The sequence below is a fragment of the Pistacia vera genome, unplaced genomic scaffold, assembly GCF_008641045.1.
Source record: "Pistacia vera cultivar Batoury unplaced genomic scaffold, PisVer_v2 Contig579, whole genome shotgun sequence".
Lineage (NCBI taxonomy): Eukaryota > Viridiplantae > Streptophyta > Magnoliopsida > Sapindales > Anacardiaceae > Pistacia > Pistacia vera.
The window spans coordinates 13710-33478 of NW_022196422.1; the positions used below are offsets into that span (position 1 = coordinate 13710).

Genomic DNA, 19769 nt, shown 5'->3' on the forward strand with positions numbered 1-19769 from the left:
AATTCCTACCCCCAACCATAAAGTCGACATTGTCCTCAATGTTAAGAGTAGGAAAAAAAAAAAAAAGAAAACGTTACCGCATTCCTCAATGTGAGAAGGTTGTCTAGTTCGTATGCGCCAAATTCGTTCTATAAAAAAAAAAACACACTAAACGGACCTTGTCGGCCATCATTGTTATGCAAAAAAAAAAAAAATTAATGGATATAAAGAGCATTAACAATAAAGATAGAATAACAGTTCATAATGACTTAATGAACAAACAGTAACAAAATGCAAGTACACATGAAAAAAAAAAAAAAAACAAACTACACTGACAACATTAAACAAGAACACAACTAAAAATTTCAGGGCTCCAGTAGTTGCACACTCTCTACTCTTCCATACTCTCCTCAGAATCATCATCAGGAGCATTGCCTTGCTCCTCATCCGCTGGGTACACAAAATCAGTCCATTCACACTCTGGTGTTGCTATTCCAGCATGAGCAAGTTACAATCTTTGCATCTCATATTGCACCCTCATTTGCCCACTCATCCACGTCATCCAGGCTTCTTAGCGATTCTGTTGCTTTCTTAACTTATTAATGTCTTCATTCAACTTCGACAATTGATCTCTTTAGGATAACTTTGTCGATGAAGAGGCTTTGGTCTTGGATACTTCCACTCTACCCCCACTAGTGAGATTTTGTATAAATTGCATTGTAAGACATACTCCTTGCAGGATTAAAACTTCTTCAGAATTCAAAGGCACTTGAGCTTGCTTACACAATTCAGTAATTAGTTGAGGGAAGTAAAAACCAGTCTTGTTATGCTTTGCCGAATGGGTAATCTCTTGAAAAATAATCTCACCCACATTCATCCTCATCTTGTGGTGGATAGCATACATCAAAATCGCTCTAGCCTTACTAACAATGCTTATGTGCTTTGAGGGCATCAATCTAGAGCAAACAAAATATAACCACATGTGCGAAATTGAGTCCAAAAACTTACTTTCAAAACGGATGTGTTCCCCAGCCGCAATAAACCATGTAGCTTTCCCTATTGTTAGAAAATTAATCACTACATCATAATCCACTTCTTGCTTGTATGCGACAAAAGCATCCTCATCTATCTCAACTTGCAGCAGCCCATAAAACTGATTAATAGTGGCTGCAGTAAATACTACTTCTTTACCTCTTACCATTGTCCTCCCATCAACGCTATCAAGAACGTTGACATAGAACTCTTTTACTACAGAGGCAACAGCAGGAGCCGGGGGTTCTTTGCAAAATATCTGCCAACCCAGAGCTTGAATTACATCAGTGATTCCCCCAAAATCTTCTGTAAACACCAACCCTCTTTCTTCAATAAATCCACCTGATTTCTTTGTAAAATTCTCATATCTCTCCTGGGCAGCCTGACTAACAAACTGGACACCATGAGAGGCATGCCCTTTTCCTTTTTCTCTCCTATTACTGCCTGACTTTCTTTTAGGTGCCATTATAACTCTTTCCCACTCAACCAATACCAGCAATTAAACCCAATTTCAACCCAACGAAAATCACTACAAACTCCCACGAAATTCAAATCAATTTCTCCCGATCTTCAACAACCAACGAAAATCACCACACACTCCTACGCAATTCAAATCAATTGATTCCAAATTCCACAAATTAAACACATTTTTCCACAAATAATCCAATTAAATCACTAACAAAATATATACTTTCAAGCTCTGATCACTTAGAGAAAGACGTGGTGCGATTGCATCATCCCTATAAGGATGCACTCGTCATCGCGCTTGAAATAGGTCGGTGCGAAGTCCACAGGATGTTGGTGGACAATGGCAGCTTTGTGAACATCCTATTTCAGCGAGCTTTTAAGGAGATGCAATTGGACGAGGCAGATCTGAAGCCTGCCTCTATCCCTCTCTATGGTTTTACTAGAGATCATCTGATTCCTAAGAGAACGATCGCACTTCTTGTCACTTTGGGTGAGACCAACGAAGTGACCAAGATGATAGAATTCTTAGTGGTAGACTGTTTGTCCGCTTTTAATGGCATTCTGGGATGACCTCTACTATGAAGTTTCAAAGCCGTCACCTCCATTTATCATCTGAAGATAAAGTTTCTCACTTCGACGAGGTGTGGTGAAATGAAAGGGTCTTAGAGCAAATCTCGCGACTGTTATATGAGAGCAGTGCAGATAGCATGCAAAGGGAAAGGGAAGTTAGTGGGCATTCTAAGCAGGCAATAGTGATTAGCAGGATCGAACCATAGCCTGGTCCAGTGGAAGATTGCATAGATCCTCGTGTTCTTGAGGAGTATTCCCATAGTGGGCTGGTTGAGTCTTTGTTTGAGGTATCTGTCGACCAGAATGAGCTGACGCGAGTGTTGAGAATCGGAAGTAATCTCAACCCTCAGGTCGTAGTGAATTTAACAAGCCTCAGACAGAATATCGATGTTTTTGTATGGAATCATGCTAATATGGTCGGGATTAGCTCGAGTATAATATGTCATGCGCTCAACATCTACAATGCGGTCAAGCCATTTTGCCAGAAGAGAAGAGCCATGAATCCACGCGCTATGTTGCCCTTAAAATTGAGGTGGATAAACTCCTCTCGAATGGGTTCATTCAAGAAGCTCATTACCCGAGTTGGGTCGCCAATCCAGTTTTGGTGAAGAAACCCAACGGCAAGTGGCAAACTTGCGTTGATTTCTCTGATCTCAACAAATCCTGTCCAAAAGACAATTTCCCTTTGCCCAAGATCGATCAACTCGTCGACACCACCTCTGGGCATGAGCTGTTGAGTTTCATGGATGCCTACTCGAGGTATAATCAGATCCCAATGTATAAGCCTAACGAGGAGCATACCTCGTTCATCATAGATAGGGGACTGTACTGCTATAAGGCCATGCCTTTCAGTTTGAAGAACGTTGAGGCAACCTACTAGCGTTTAGTTAACCGTATGTTTTCCAAGCAGATCGAGAAATAAATGGAAGTCTATGTCGATGACATGCTGGTCAAGTCGCATGTCACTTTAGATCACATAGAACATCTCGTTGAGATGTTCGATGTACTCCGAAGCTATAGAATGAAGTTTAATCCTCTAAAGTATTCGTTCAGACTATCCTCAAGGAAATTCCTAGGGTATATGGTTAACCACTGGGGGATTGAGATCAACCCCAAAAAGATCTGAGCTCTCTTAGTTATGACAAGTTTCGCAAATCGAAAGCAAATTCAGAGCTTGAATGGGAAGATAATGGCTCTTAGTCGCTTCATATCGAGAGCAACAGATCATTGCTTGCCATTCTTTAATATACTCAGGGCCAACAAGAAGTTTGAATGGACTCTAGAATGTGAGCGAGCCTTCCAAAGTATAAAAGAACATCTCGGAAAGCCACCTCTTCTATCCAAGCCTCTTCCCAAGGAAATCTTATTTATCTACCTATCCATCTCTTAGTATACGATCAGCGCAGCTCTCATCCAAGAAGAGGGCAGAGTTCAATGGTCAGTGTATTATACGAGCAAGCGACTACTAGATGCCAAGACGCGGTATCCAGAGATAGAACGATTAGCCTATGCCCTGTTGATCGCTTCCAGGAAGCTGTGATCTTATTTTCATGCTCATACCATCCATGTTCTGACCAACTACCCACTCAGATAAGTTCTTCATAAGCCGGAAGCTTCAGGTAAGTTGCTTAAATGGGTAATGGAATTAAGCCAATTCGATCTGCATTACAGACCGAAGATAGCAGTAAAAAAGTAGGCTGTTACTGATTTTGTTTCAGAGTTCTCTTATTAGCCAGATCGAGAACCCGAACAACCAGCCAACAAAGTTGTCCAGGAAACTGTTCGAAACTTATCAACTTAGAGCCTCTATGTTGATGAGTCTTTAAACAGAAGAAGAGCCGGAGCTGGTCTTCTACTCCTTAGTCCCGAAGGGACTCAGATTCATGGAACCCTTAGGTTCAGATTCAAAGCAACGAATAATGAGGCCGAATATGAAGCGCTACTTGCTGGTCTACGACTAGCAAGAGAAAGACATCTATAGCGACTCCCAGTTGGTTGTTAATCAGATCTTGGGAGAATATCAAGCTAAAGAAGAGAACATGATTAGCTATCTAAGGAAAGCTAAGGCTGCGCTCAAGCCTTTCAAGCATTATATGATCAATTAAATCTTGAGAGACAGTAACTCAATCGCAGATGCTTTGGCAAAAATAGCCTCCTCGCTGGACTCTGATGTCCTAAACAACATTCTAGTTCGGTACATCGAGGTTCCCAGTATCCCCTTGCTTGAGCAAGTCATAGCTACGACCGAATCTACTTCTTGGATGACTTCAATTATTCAGTATCTTCGAGATGGGACTCTGCCCAACGATAAAACTGAGGCAAGAATCCTGTGAACTAGAGCTGCTGTTACACACTTATCAAGAATCAGCGGTATAAGCGAAGGTTTAGCACTCCTCTCCTTCAATGTGTAACTGATGATGAAGCAGACTACATCATGCGGGAGGTACATGAAGGGATCTATGGTAATCACACTGCTGCACGATCTTTAGCCAATAAAATCATCTGTCAAGGATATTATTGGCCTCAACTTCACGAGGACACCTTCAACTTTGTAAAAAAGTGTGATAAGTGCCAGAGATTCTCGAATGTTCTGTGAGCTCCTTCCCACCAACTGACAACAATGACCAACCCTTGACCATTCTCTATGTGGGGAATTAATTGATCTCATTGGGCCCATGCCGACAGGTAAATGGGGTGTCAAGTATGCAGTGGTTGCAGTAGATTATTTCATTAAGTGGGTTGAAGTTGAGCCTTTGGCCGCGATCACTAACAAGAAGCTCAAAGACTTTGTTTTCAAGAATATAGTATGCCGCTACGGGATTCCTCATACACTCATCTCTGATAATGGGAAGCAGTTCAACAATGAGAAATTTAAGCAATTTTACGACAAGTTGGGGATTCATAAAAAGTTTGCCTCCGTAATAAGACCGTAGGCCAATGGTCAGGTTGAAGCTGTCAATAAGACCATTAAACACACATTGAAGGCCAAGCATGGCGCAGCCAAAGGCAATTGGGCCGATGACCTCCCAAAACTCCTATGGGCATATATGATAACTAGGAGAACCTCTGCTTTGGAAACACCATTTTTGCTAGCGTATGGCTACGAGGCGATGATTCTAGTGGAAGTAGGAACTGGTACACTTCGGAGGGAATTTTTCAACGAGGTAGACAATGAAGCACTCTTGCTTGCAAGTCTGGACTTGGTTGAAGAGCACCGCGACAAAGCTTGGTTAAGGATAGCTTCCTACTAGCAGCGGGCGAAAAGATTCTTCGACTCCAAGGTCAAGAGAAGGGACTTTCACGTTGGCAACCTGGTTCTGAAAGAAGTCATTCTCGGTACAAGGGAACCGAGTGCGGGGGTATTGGGACCCAACTAGGAAGGTCCATACCGTATCGTAAAGATAATACAACCTAGGACGTATCACCTTAAAAGGCTTAATGGTTCTGAAGTGCCATGGGCTTGGAATGTTGAGCATCTTGCTACTATTATCAGTAATTCTGAACTCGCTTACAGCTTTGATAATTTCTTTTTACTTGTAAAATTTTTCTTCTTGTATGCATTATGAATAAGATTGTTTCGCTTCTTCTCAAAGAAAAACTTGTGTCGTGATCTCAAGTCTTTTTGTTAATAATCTTGTTCTTTATTACATTTTGCAAGTTCAATGGTTAGATAAGTTATATTTGTTTTGTGAAGTGCTTAAGTTATAAAAGTACTATCGCAAGTGGCCAAAAGTTCTTTTTATATATTGAGAAAATATGTACAAGAGGCGACAAGGAGTTACAAAAGTTAAAAGCTGGGAGAACTACAAGAGCAGAAAAGAGAGCGAGCATTGGTCTTCATTTCTAGGCCCCCCGGGCGCGACCTCTCGAATCTCGGGATGATCGTCAGCCTCTGGATTTCCACCAATATTCTAGACGAGGTTCCTGTTCCTCTTGCTGCTTGGCCTTTTCAGCCTGAAGCATGGAAACAAGAATGGATTGGTATTCGTCTAGAAGGTCGGAGATGTACATCTCTGGGTTCCTCGGTTGCAAGCTGTAAATGGCTTGTATTGCCAAGTGAGCAACTGTCCTCTCGAGCTCAAGGTTTTGTTGCTTCATCTGCTCAGTCAATGAAGCAACTCACCCCTGAGACAACTTGAGGTCCACCTCCATTGCCTTTTTCTGCTTCTCAAATTTATCCCACAGCTGAGCCCGATTCTCCTTCGCCACCTTCGTGCGATCGGTGCTCACCTTTAGCTTCTTCTCTCTCTCGCTCAGCTCCTTGGTGAGTCTTGCCACCGTCCGTTGGAGCTCCTTGTTGTCCCCATCCCTTTTTTCGAGCTTGACCTTTTGAAAGTCTATAGCCCTAAGTGCAGAATCTTTCTCTGCCAGGTATTGATCCGTCTGGATGCGAGCAGCTTTAGCTTCCGCATCCATGGCTGCGAGGTCCTGCTTCAGCTTGGCATTCTCCTCTTTCAGCTTGTGGAGTTTGCCGGTAGAGTCCATGTCGATCTTTTGCTGGGCCACGGTCAGGGCGAGTAGGGATTACATGGGAAAAGAGACAAAAGTTAGTTTCCCTTTCTCAAAATCATGAAAAGCTAAGAAAGTTATCGAAGGCAACATGTCATTTTACCTGATTGTGCAATTGGAGCATGGTAGCCACCAAGTCGTTAGGTCGGGAAGCCACGAACTCCTCAAAGGCCGAGGCAAGCTGGCATTCCAATAGGGTGTACATTACTGGCTGCAAGTGCTCCAGTAGTTACCCTAGGGAATCTAGTACAAACGAATTTGGTCCCAAGGGTATGGGTTCATCCTCGACCTGTTGCTTGCCTGCTCTTTTTTGGGCAGCCATGGTCGCTCTCGCTCTATTACGCGAGCTTCCGGGGGCCGTTGAAATGCTAGGGGGCCCTCCGACAGCACCCCAAAGCCCTCTGGCTTCGACTCCGTTTCCTCCTCGGCGATCAGTTATTTCATTTTCTTGGTCTTATGGCCCAAGGTTTTCTATTTTGTGGTACGAGCAGCCATGGGCCGAGGAGCTTCTTTGTGTTGCTCCATGGGTGGTTGCTTTTCGACACCGATTTGTATCCCTTCTATAGGGATGGCACTGGGGGTCACTTTGGTTGGCTCAGTCGGGTTGACCCGAGGGAATACAAACCCCCTAGCCTTGGTCAGTGGCTTCGAATCCCTTGGTGAAAATGTGTTAGCAAAAAAGTCATATTTGGTACAAGGCTAAAAATTCTTCTAGATACAAAGATACTTATGGGCTGGAGCTTCCAGAGATGCCTCGGGGCTAAAAAATCTGTACTTTCGCAAGTTGGCAGTGGTCACGAGCAGTCTTGCGTCATGACTCTAATTGGGTAAATGACCAAATGCCTCGATACGGATGAAATCTGCTAGAGCTGACAACCTGGTTGTCTTGTTCTCTGCGAAAAAGAAAAATTCCATTAATCTTAACTACCAAAAGAGAGTTAAAGGAAAGGATAGTCAGTTTGGAAAATAAAAGGGAAAAACCTATTCGGCTCCCTAAATTTAGAAACGCCATTGTACTCAAAGAGGAAATATTTTGTGTCATAAGCCCCAACATTGCTGGGGTAACCAAATATCCCTCCCTCGATCGTAGATCACTTTGAGAGGTAGAAGGAATCATTGTCCTTGCTTTTCTTTAAGATGTAAGCGTACGTGAGTTCCAACGTTGCTAACTCTCTTAACTCATGTTCGCGGCATGCGATATACATAGCAATCGCTATCATATACACACTGGGCGTCAGTTGGAATGACGCGACCTCAAAGTGGTCAAGGATCGCTCTAATAAAGGGGTGAAAAGGTACGCATTTGAAGATTGCTTCTAAGATCGCAGCCATTCCCTCTAAAAGGTTTCGAGTAGTGTGCGACTTACACTGGTAGACATTTACGTTGATCACAAATTGGTCTACCGCCTTTTGAATCTCATTCACCGTGGCTATTGATAGCACCACCTATGAGGGACCCGTCAAGGTGCTTGAGGGCTGCGAGCTTGTTCCTTCGGTTGCTCTCATCTCCAAAGCGTTTATTGCTCCTAAAGTCTGAAAAGGTGTAGCACGTAGAGGTGACTCAGTCTCCATACACAGTGTTTCGTACGACGACTCGAAAGAGTAAGAAAAACCCTAATTTTCCTTCCTTAGCCCCTAAAAACCCTAAACGTCATTGAGAACGAGTTCCCAAGGATCTGTGCCCAAGGTTTTTGATTCTTAAGAGTGTTCTTTTTTTAACACTACCCAGGAATATGCATCATGTAAGTTTACCAGACGTTCAAACCCACAATTGCTGTGAAAGAACTGAGTTTTTAACTGGAATGAAAAGAAGAAAAGGAAGAGTTTTCCTTACCTCTTGGTTGCTGGGGATGAATGCTCTGTCGTAACGGTGAGTGCGCATCAACTAGAAGACGGATGAACTGGTTTCTTGAGTGCAAAACTTGTTTTTCTCTTTGAAGATTCGAGTTCTATGAAAATCTTGAAGTGGGCTTAGGGTTTTATAAGGAAGAAGGTGACGTTTGGTTTCCTTTGCAAGCGGTGTTTGGGCAGGACACGTTCCTAGTCGTTGGATGCATCCATGTGTCGCCAATCCTCGTGAAGAGTAACCTTTACACTTCGTGAAGATCAATCAACGTTTCCCTCCATTGGAGACACCAAACGTCAACATGGCTATCTTCACTACATTAAATGCGCCCTCATCCGCATTTAATGCTTTAAAAGAGAATGTCGTTTCATCATGACTTGCATTTAATGCTCATGGTTGACACTTATTGCGCAAACACACATCTGTCAAATAAATCGTACTTTATTGACCAGGCTAGCTATCAAGCGCAACGGATAACATTTGAAGAGGTCGTTCGAATGAAACACTCTTCTCCGTGTATTGAGCTAGAAGCGAAGTGACTTCCGATTTTTTGGCAAAACTATTCTAAGTGTTTTTAGGTCATCAGCGATGGGCAAAGTTCAAAGCACGTTGGTATAACACTAAGCAAGATCCGACCCCAGGTCGCTGAACCTTTAGGGGACGATCATCTCAATCGCTTATGCAGTTTGCCAAGCCCCACAACCCAACCTCTACTCAATTTGCTGGTCGAGTAAAATCATGAACTTCGTGTTGTTTTAGCCGTTCTCCACTTGCAGTTTGAGCAAGTGATCCTCGGGATGAGTCAAATGATGGCATAATCATGAAGTTTTTAAAGTTCAAGCCTTGAACCTTAAGAACTAGAGGGTTTCTGTTATGCCTAAAAAATTAGGGTTGACACATGCTTATGTCAGCGAGGACCAATCAGAGTTCAGAAAGGCATTTTGTCGTCCAAGCGCTGCCACATCGTCCAAGGACAGAAGGTGTAAGGCTGTCATCAACTTGGCAGGTAGAAGCCTAGCTAGTGAGTGGCTGGGAGTCACCCACCTGCCTAAGCCCTACACGATTTAAGGATGTCTTCTGTGCAACCAGCCAATGGAAAGTAAGGTAGGAATTATACAGCACCTGTCCGCTGGCAGACCCATAATCATTGCCTAGAAACCTCTTACTATAATTAGAGAGCTCCCCTCTCATTTTTCGGGATTCTGATTCTGATAATATAAAACTCTCTCTCTCTCTCTCTCTCTCTGTATTTTTAATTATTTGATCGCTACTTACGACCTGATTGTAATCTTTCATATATAAAAAAAGACAGTGGACGTAGGATTCGCTTTAAGCATCCGAACCACTTTAAAAATCATCTTCCATTTTATTTCCTTTCATTTCCATTTCAGGTGTAATTCCTAAGTCACTTTAGTGCTTTGCACGTGTGAATAGTTGGTGTCAAAATCTAGCATCAACAGCATCGATGGATTCCGTTAACAATCACTAAGAAAAAAAGTTACAAAACTATTTTATATCCCACATTGGAAGGGAAATGCGAGGGCCTTGGATTTATAAGGGAAGGAGTCCTTCCACCTAATGGGTTAGCCTTTTAGGCGTGAAACTTCCAGCCCGTGACGCTTATTAACCCTTGTACAAATTATTTTTTCTTATTACCAAACTATTTACCTACAGTAATAACATTAACTTTTTTATTTTTTTATTATGTGTCGTTAAATAGTACCTGAAAGTTTGTACGAGATAACAAATGTGTTCGAAATTTGTTATCTCGTACAAACTTCTATAATTTGCTTGCAAAATCAATGAAATATGTTTTTTGATTTTTTAGACAACTAAAATTTTGTTATAGAGTTGTTTGTGAAAATATCTAAGCATAGTCATGTGCGCTTATCTCTTTGATAAAGAACTCCAAAAAAAAGCGTCCTAGAAATCGTCTAAGATGGTGACGTTCTAAAACATGGGCAAGTCACCCAAACTTCAAATAAATAGTTAAGAAACAACCATATCATATAAGGCAAGTGAAAAGATCCCTAATAATGTAGCGATTAAAAAGGTAATCTCTCTTATTTTCGATAAGAGAAAGAAGGTATTCTACTGAACAACTCTCTAAAACTTTGATGAAGAAGCTTTTTCATTTATCAATGTCACTGCATTAAGTTCATTGGCAAAGGTCTTGTCATTGAGCTTTGTTTTTAGCTTTAGCAAAAACACTTTCCCTAAATATCTGCTAATTTGAGTATCAAAGAACCCACGTCATAAAACCCTTCTGGCCAAACTCTTGACTATTTCTTAGCTTTGCAGCTTTCATCTAGGTTTGCTGGTGAAGAAGGTTTAATGTTTCTGGCTCACCCCACTTCACTAGTTCACTCTCACTACCCTTTTTGGGTGTTAACATACATCATAAACGAAATAAAATATGCAAAAACTTTTATGAAACGGACACATATTGTACCTAAAATTTTTCCTTTTAGAATACGAACATCTCTTTGAATCATTAGCCAAGTTTTGGCTGATAAAATATGGTGTTATATTAACTGCTTGCATTGAAAATGAGATAATTTAGGTCCATGATATTGTTGTGCAGTCAATCTGGAGAGGATAATTCCCTATTAGGAGAGAAGATATTAAGATTGACTCAATTTGGAAAGAAGATATTCAAATTGACTTAGATTCGAACTAAGGTAGCCGAAGATCATGCAACTTCCTAATCCTACGTATTTGAATCTTATCTCAACTCTATCATGTAAATGAGTGCTATATAAACCCATCATAACTTGTTTTCAAAAGGGCGGGGAAATTGTTCAAAGAAAATCTTCCTAGGATTTATACTATTCTTTGTAAACTCTCAAAAGCAATAAGATAAAAGTGGACGTAGGCTCAAGTTCTAACTTGCCGAACCACTTTAAAAATTGTTTTGTGTTCTTATTTGTGACTCTTTCTTTTTTTTTCATTGTTGATTTTCATTAAATCACACGCACATCCATTCTAGTTTTGATAGGGTCAGTCAGAATTCTTTGGTTGGTGTAGAGTTCTGTATCAACATTTTGGTGTAGAAAGAGGGCCTGATTCATAGCAGCTCGCCATGTTTTTCCCTCAAGTTTTAACTTCTTCAACAAATCCCAGCTTCTCACGTCATCAAATGTGAAATTCTGAGAAGGATAAAGTCTAAATCTGGCTAAGTGGTAAGCACAAGAATTGTAGCCCTTCGAGTTAGCTTTTCGATGGTTCAAGAATCATCCAAATATAAGGTCTACAGCTCAAGTTATCTTCAAAATACTGAAGCCTATTCCAAATCAGAGTTCTCAGATCACGTGGCCAGGTCGCTTAGATTGCACGCTTACATCACTTTGTTCTTCAGCTTCAGATCACGTGGCCAAATTGTTTAGATCGCGCGCTCAAATCTCTCAGATTAGAAAGAGCTCGCTAGCTCTCAAGCTCCCAAGCTCTCCAAGCTTTCTGATTGAGCAATGCTCTCAGATCAAGCTCTTTATGTTTTCTGATCAAGCCATGCTCTCAGATCAAGCTCTCCATGTTTTTTGATCGAGTCATGCTCTTAGATCAAGCTCTCCATGCTTTATGATCGAGCAATACTCTTAGATCAAACTCTCCATGCTTTCTGATCGAGCTATGCTCTCAGATCAAACTCTCCAATCTTTTTGATCGAACAATGCTCTCAGATCAAGCTCTCCATACTTTCTGATCGAGCAATGCTCTCAAATCAAGCTCTCCAAGCTTTTTGATTGAGTAATACTCTCAGATCAAACTCGCCATGCTTTCTGATCAAGAAATGCACTCAGATCAAGCTCGCCATGCTTTCTGATCGAGCAATGCTCTTAGATCAAGCTCTCTCAGTTTTCTGATCGAGCAACGCTCTCAGATCAAGGTCGCCATGCTTTTTGATTGTAACAGCCACTTTCTACTCAAATACTCATATGATTTATATAAGAAAATACATATAAAATAGCATAAGAAAATTAGCCCAAAAGTTTCTTTTTATTAAACATACATATATATGCTTTACAACCATATATATATTTTACACAAAATTATAATATGTACAAAAGTCGTCAAAGACATGGTGGACAGTGTAACCGCTTCCCCTCGCGTGTCGACGTCCATCCGACCGCGTCCTCACCTGGATCCTGCAAACATAGGAAATAACGGGGTGAGCACTAACACAATGCCCAGTAAGTAAATCCTCTACCCGTCTAACCCTGTAACTCTCACTCTAATTCTTTCCTTACAACTTCTCATTCAATTCCTCTTTGGTGCTTCTCTCTCTCTCTTTCTCTTTCTTAGAACTCTTTTCTATTAACTCTAAGTCACGGCCCCATCTTACCGGGGGCACGGCCGGGACTCGCTCCCGCTCTACGTGACCTCTACTCGTTCTAGCAGATCGGACTCGGTTATGCATGGATTCAGAACCCTTGGCCATGTAAGTGTATAATCTCTCTCTCAGGTACTCGGGTATAGCCCTCATCCGCATGCACTCTCACGGGCTACACCACTTCTCATTCTCATACTCATGCCGCTCTCTCAATGCGGTGTACATGCGGGAATACTCTACCCATTACTCACGGGTTCCCCATCGCACAACCTACTCTATTCTCTTTCTCTTAGCTCTTAAAGTAGCTTATACGCAAATTCTCTACTATGTCTCAAGCTACTTCTTAAGTCACTAATGCCCTTATGAAATGCCAAATACGAGATTGCATCAAAACAGTCATTCTGCACAGGTCACACTAAAAAGGGCATAACTTGCGTTATACACATCAGATTGCTACGATTTTGGTTTCGTTTTAAAGTTTAGAGACAGGGCTATAATTTTTATGTTTTGGTCTCAGCCCAGTTCAATCCGTAAGATACCCAAATATCACTTAGAAAGTCACGGCTGTGACAGGGCAAATTCCACTTAGGCATTTCATCAAACAACTCTTATGCATACTAAAGCTCTAATTATCTATAACTCTACTCTTCTCTTTAACCATCCCAAAATGGGAGGAAAACTCCCTTATACACTCTAAATTCCTGTCAAGGAAAAACACTCCCATAGGGTTTGCTCAAAACTCCCTCCAACTTCAATCAACTCAACTCATCATCATGCAATCACAACACTTCTCATAACTCAATTATATTCAATATCAACATATATAAATACTCATAACATCTCAATCTCTCAACCAGCATAATACATACATATACAATCTTTACTCAAATGAATTCTTAAATCTCAATTTAATTTGGATTTACTTACCTTTAATGGAGAGGTTCCACTAAGACTTCTCCTTAGTACCTTGTCCCTTCTCTACACCTTTAAACCATAAAACCATGAGGCTTCAAGATACAAATACACAAGCAAATCAATATCTAAAGCAAGAATCCTTACCTTAGACTGCTTTAGATGAAATCTCTACCAAAAATTTCCCAAAAGCTCTCTAAACTCCTTAGAAATCTTGGAAGATTGGATGGAGAAATTGAGAGAAATTAGAGAATGGAAGAGGCGGTGGAAATGGATGAATTAATGGGTTTCTCTACACTTAACCCTTTTTAGCTCATATTATAATCCTTTGATTCTTTACCAATACACCCCCATCCAACACAATCTCTACTAAATGTCCTTACATTTTACTCCCCACTTTTCCTACTAATTAGGGGTAGAAAGGTCATTGTGCCCCAAAGGAAGAATTCTCTAGAAAACTTAAGAAACTTTTTGTTAGGCTCTTCGCCGCGGCGAAGAACAATACGTCGCCCCGGCGAAACACGGCAGAGCCTACCCGTGGGTGCAGCTCCTCATCGCCGCGGCGAAGCTTCTTCTTCACCCTGGCGAAGCTCGAATTTCCAAACTTCACCAAATTTCAACCAAACCAAGGCAAACACTTAACCAATACAACATATAAACTCAATTGAAGCTGAAACAGTGAATCCTTTAAGTAATACAGCAAATCTTAAGTATGTACCTCAAGTGGGGTTTTACATTGATCGAGCAATGCTCTCAGATCAAGCTCTCCATACTGTCTAATCGAGCAATACTCTCAGATTGATAGGCTATCCGCAAGTGTAGGAAATTGCACAAGTAGTAAAGCTCAAGTAAATGAGTGTCGAATCCCAAGAGAACTTCTTACTAAGTACCAAACTAGTTTATTTTATTGCTATTTGATGAAACAAAATTTTAAGAATGAATTTAATGAAAAATAAAACAAACAAAAAACTAAATAAAAGCAGAATTTTATTAATACTTTGGTAAAAAGATGAATATGACTAAACCTAGGGCACATATTTCACACCAATTTAATCTTATGCATTGACAATTATTGCTAACCTAATTAAGCTTATTCTAGAGGCCAAACTCCCGAATATTCCACTAACTTTCTCTTGAACAATTAGCAAATTAACGCTTAAACAACAACCCAAAATATTTCTAAGTTGGATTTAGAAGCTAAGAGATCATTAATTTCATTGGAATATACCAGAGCCTCATAGATCGCGGTAACCTATCTCTAGCGTTCGCTCAATCTATGATTTTATTCCCTTAGACTAATCAGGTTTCATCTCTTGATCTCAACCCAACCCATAAAATCATTCAACTCTCGGGCCCTTAAGAATTGAAAGCATTACACACAATAATAAAACTTAGAATTAATGCTCAATTTAAAATCAACAACAATAACGTCAGCACATATTCATAAATTGGGCTACATCTTTAGCCCTAGAAAAGGAGTTTAGTTCATAATTGCAGTAACAAAAACAACCATTATATTAACTAAAATGAGTTCAAGAAAGAAAAATAGAAAAACTTCTCTAATTGAAGAATGAGAACTGCAGGAATTCTGATCTCCAAAATAGTAGCCGCTCTTTCTTCTTCTCTAATCTCCCTAAAAAATAAATAAAGACCCTTATTTATAGTGCTAAGGTTTGGAGGTTAATTAGGAAAGAATTAAATGCCTTAAACCATTCAGATTCGGACTAGGAGAATACAATAACCCAAACAGGCTCGTGATCCATCACTACGGCTATCATTCTTTCTGTCCCATGAGTCTATAATCTTTAGAATTTGGCAAAGTAAGCAAAACAAACTTTGTAGCTCTCTGAATAAGCTTTCCAACGCCACAAGAATCATCGAATTCCTATTTCTATAGCTAAAGTTATGATCAAAACATGCTCATCTTGAAGGAATTCCAGGTTTTACGTCGTATCTTTGACGCGTAACAACTTTTTCGTTTCAACTCCGATTCTTGCACCGTTTGTTCCTTCTCGTCATAAATTCCATCAACATCATTTTTCTTCATTCAAGTATCGTTTTTAACCTAAAAATACTCAAAATACATCCGTAATCCCATAAAAGGTATTTATAAAATAATTAACTCAAATTTCACAATATAAACACATTTTTCCACAAATAATCCAATTGAATCACTAACAAAATATATATTTTCAAGCTCCCCATGCTTTTTGATCGAGCAATACTCTTAGATCAAACTTTCCATGCTTTCTGATCGAGCTATGCTCAAGCTCTCCATGCTTTCTGATCAAGCTATGCTCTCAGATCAAGCTTTCCAAGCTTTGTGATCGAGCAATGCTCTCAGATCAAGCTCTCTATGCTTTTTGATCGAGCAATGCTCTCAGATCAAGCTCGCCATGCTTTCTGATTTAGCAATGCTCTCATATCAAGCTCGCCATGCTTTCTGATCGAGCTATGCTCTTAGATCAAGCTCTCCATGCTTTCTGATCGAGTTATGCTCTTAGATCAAGCTCTCTAAGCTTTCTAATCGAGCTATGCTCTCAGATCAAGTTCTCCATACTTTTTGATCGAGCTATGCTCTCAAATCAAGCTCTCCGCGCTTTCTAATCAAACTCCTTGCAATCTCAGATCGAGCTCCTTTTGCTCACTGATCAAGCTCCTTTTGCTCTCTGATCGAGCTCCCTATGCTCTCAGATCAAACTCTTTATGCTCTCTGATTAATCTCACAAGCTCGCTCATTCGCTTGAGATCACGTGTTCAAGATCTCTTAGATCGCGGCAAGCATAATTCAAGTTCTTTAGTTCGAGACTGCAACCTATAGTGCGACAGCCATCTAGATCAAAGACATTAGGTTTTGAAGCGCGATTACACACTCCAAAAACTGGGGGGCTATTGTTGTGCGGTCAATCCAGAGAGGATAATTCCCTATTAGGAGAGAATATATTTAGATTGGCTCAATTTGGAAGGAAGATATTTAGATTCCAACTAAGGTAGCCAAAAATCATGCAACTCTTAATCCTACGTATTTGAATATTATCTCAACTCTATCATGTAAATGAGTGCTATATAAACCCATCATAACTTATTTTCAAGGAGGCGGGGAAATAGTTCTAAGAAAATCTTCATAGGAATTATACTATTCTTTGTAAGCTCTCAAAAGCAATAAGATAACAGTAGACATAGACTCAAGTTCTAACTTGCCGAACGACTTTAAAAATTGTTTGGTGTTCTTATTTATGACTCTTTCTTTTTTGTTTATTGTTGATTTTCATTAAATCACGCGTACATCCATTCCGGTTCCGACAGGGTCAATCCGAATTCTCTAGTTGGTGCAAATTTCTATATCAACAATATTGATAATGATTTAAGCAAGAATTAGAGTGAATTAATAATAATAATAATAATAATAAAAATCATCAATGCACCCATGTCTGCTTGGTTATATTGCTAATCTGATTTGTTTCAGAAATACTTAAAATGAAACGATAAAAACAAACAAAACCATCAGTGGCGCCAAAACTGTAAAAGCAACCATGTCCACAACCCCTCTATTCACCACCCCATCACCATCAGCTCCACCACCAGCCACCACAAAACACCTCCTTCCCCCACCAGACAAACTCGCTCTCCTTATCACCAACTCAAAATCCACCAAACAACTCCTCAAACTCCATGCGGCTCTATATCGTCACAACCTCCATCAACACCCTATCCTCAACTTTCATCTCCTCCGCTCCTACTCCTCCCTCAATCGCGTCCACTACTCCATCACTCTTTTTAACCAAACCTCTAACCCCAATATCTTCCTCTACACTGCCATTATTCATAGCCTTGCACAACACAATCTCCATCAACAAGCACTCCTCTATTACTCTCAATTGTTAGCTGATAGTCTCCAACCAAATGCATTCACCTTCTCATCTATATTAAAATCTTGTCCGTTAAAACCCGGAAAATCCCTTCACTCACAAACAATAAAATTTGGGTTCGATGAGAATTTGTACGTGAGGACATGTCTAGTGGATGTCTACGCAAGAGGGGGTGACATTTTGTCCGCGAAGAAACTGTTTGATACTATGCCTGAAAAGAATTTGGTTTCTTCAACAGCCATGGTAACATGTTATGCGAAACAAGGGCAAATTGCTGCTGCAAGAGAGTTGTTTGATGAGATGCAAGAGAAGGATGTTGTTTGTTGGAATGTCATGATTGATGGGTATACACAACAGGCGTTTCCTAATGAGGCATTGGTGTTGTTTAGGCGAATGTTGAAAGCGAAAGTGAGGCCTAATGAAGTGACTGCATTGGCTGTGTTGTCTGCTTGTGGGCAGATTGGTGCCCTAGAGTCTGGCAGGTGGATTCATTCGTATATTGAGAATGTTGGGGTTAAGGTTAATGCTCAAGTCGGTACTGCTTTGATTGATATGTATAGTAAGTGTGGTAGTTTGGAGGACGCATGTTTGGTTTTTGGTAGGCTTAATGACAAGGATGTTGTTGCTTGGAATTCGATGATAGTAGGGTATGCAATGCATGGATTTACCATAGATGCTTTCCGATTGTTTAATGAAATGGTTCGGATTGGATTAAAGCCTACTGATATAACCTTTATTGGAATTTTGAGTGCTTGTGCTCACGCTGGTTTGGTTGATGAGGGGTGGAGGTTTTTCAACTCTATGAAAGATGAGCATGCAATTGAACCGAAGGTTGAGCATTATGGATGTATGGTAAATCTTCTTGGCCGTTCTGGGCAGTTAGAAGAAGCATACAAGCTCGTCAAAAACATGAATATTGAACCTGATTCTGTGTTGTGGGGAACTTTACTTGGAGCTTGCAGGCTTCATGGAAACATTTATTTGGGAGAGAAAATTGCAGAATATCTTGTTAGTCAGAATCTTGCGAATTCAGGGACTTACATTCTTCTTTCTAACATATATGCTGCAAAAGGTAATTGGGATGGAGTGGCCACGGTGAGGACCTTGATGAAAGAAAGTGGGGTGCAGAAAGAACCTGGCAGTAGTTCAATTGAAGTAAATAACAAAGTACATGAGTTTCTTGCTGTAGATTTAAGACACCCAAAGAGCAAAGAAATCTATATGATGTTGGACGAGATCAATGGTTGGCTCAAGGCTGAGGGTTACGCTCCAAAGACGGATATTGTCTTACATGATATTGAAGAAGAGCAAAAAGAGCAATCCCTTGAAGTCCACAGTGAAAAACTTGCTATTGCTTTTGGACTTATTAGTACTCAACCAGGGACAACAGTAAAAATTGTGAAGAACCTACGGGTTTGTTTAGACTGCCATGCTGTGACCAAGCTGATTTCAAAGATCACTGGACGCAAGTTCCTGATGAGAGATCGAAATCGATTCCACCACTTTGTTAATGGTTCATGTTCGTGTGGTGATTACTGATTTACTGGTGAATTGTGTTGCGTAATTAATTATCAATTGTAATAGTTCATCTATAGCTGATGTTATCAATTATAGTTCTACATTTTTTATCATTGTGATTTGTGACCATTCCTATAAAAGTAAAAAGTTAAATTAAAAAATGTCGCCCTCCTTCTGTTCTCCAAATTTCGATGTCAGGTCCAGGTCCAGCAGCTGAGAATTTCGATTTCGAGAGAAACTGTAATAAAAAAAGTGTACTTCTGGAATGTTTGGTTTGCTATGCCAATCCGGACTTTAGAATTAGGTCTCGATCGAAACTGTGAGCGAAAAGATAGTATCTTACTTATTCCAAGGTTCTATATCAAAGTCCAAACAATCAACTAGTTCCCATTTCCCAAAGCAACGCTTTGACCTAGAACGGAAAATCCCCTAGTTGCTGTGTGATGGAGACATTATTTACAGCGTCACTAACAATCTGCTTTGAGCCCCCACCTCGTAGTAAAAGAGTGGATTGAGTTACAAATTCACAATTTCCACACAAGTTACACAGCCCAGCTTCCCATTCACGCCACAAATGACAAACCTTGATCATCAATAACCCAAATCTTCAACCCAGTCCATCCTGCTGCTGTGAATTGACGTCAGCGGCAATAAAATCTTAAGGACAAGAACAACTTTGAAGCACGATGTTCAATAAGGAAAAAGCATGCATCATAGTTGAACGATGGATCCATAGCTAC

General features: G+C 40.4%; 1 protein-coding gene across 1 annotated transcript; it reads left to right on the forward strand.

The window, feature by feature from the left end:
- The first annotated feature begins 17134 nt into the window (after nucleotides 1-17134).
- On the forward strand, nucleotides 17135-19050 carry LOC116109398 (pentatricopeptide repeat-containing protein ELI1, chloroplastic). Its single transcript, XM_031395619.1, has one exon. The coding sequence runs from the start codon at nucleotides 17176-17178 to the stop codon at nucleotides 19048-19050; it is 1875 nt and encodes a 624-aa protein (XP_031251479.1). The 5' UTR covers nucleotides 17135-17175.
- Nucleotides 19051-19769: the final 719 nt, after the last annotated feature.

What these genes read in the sequence shown, in the direction of transcription:
- LOC116109398 (XM_031395619.1), top strand. Translation starts at nt 17,176, where the DNA reads ATGTCCACAACCCCTCTATTCACCACCCCATCACCATCAGCTCCACCA.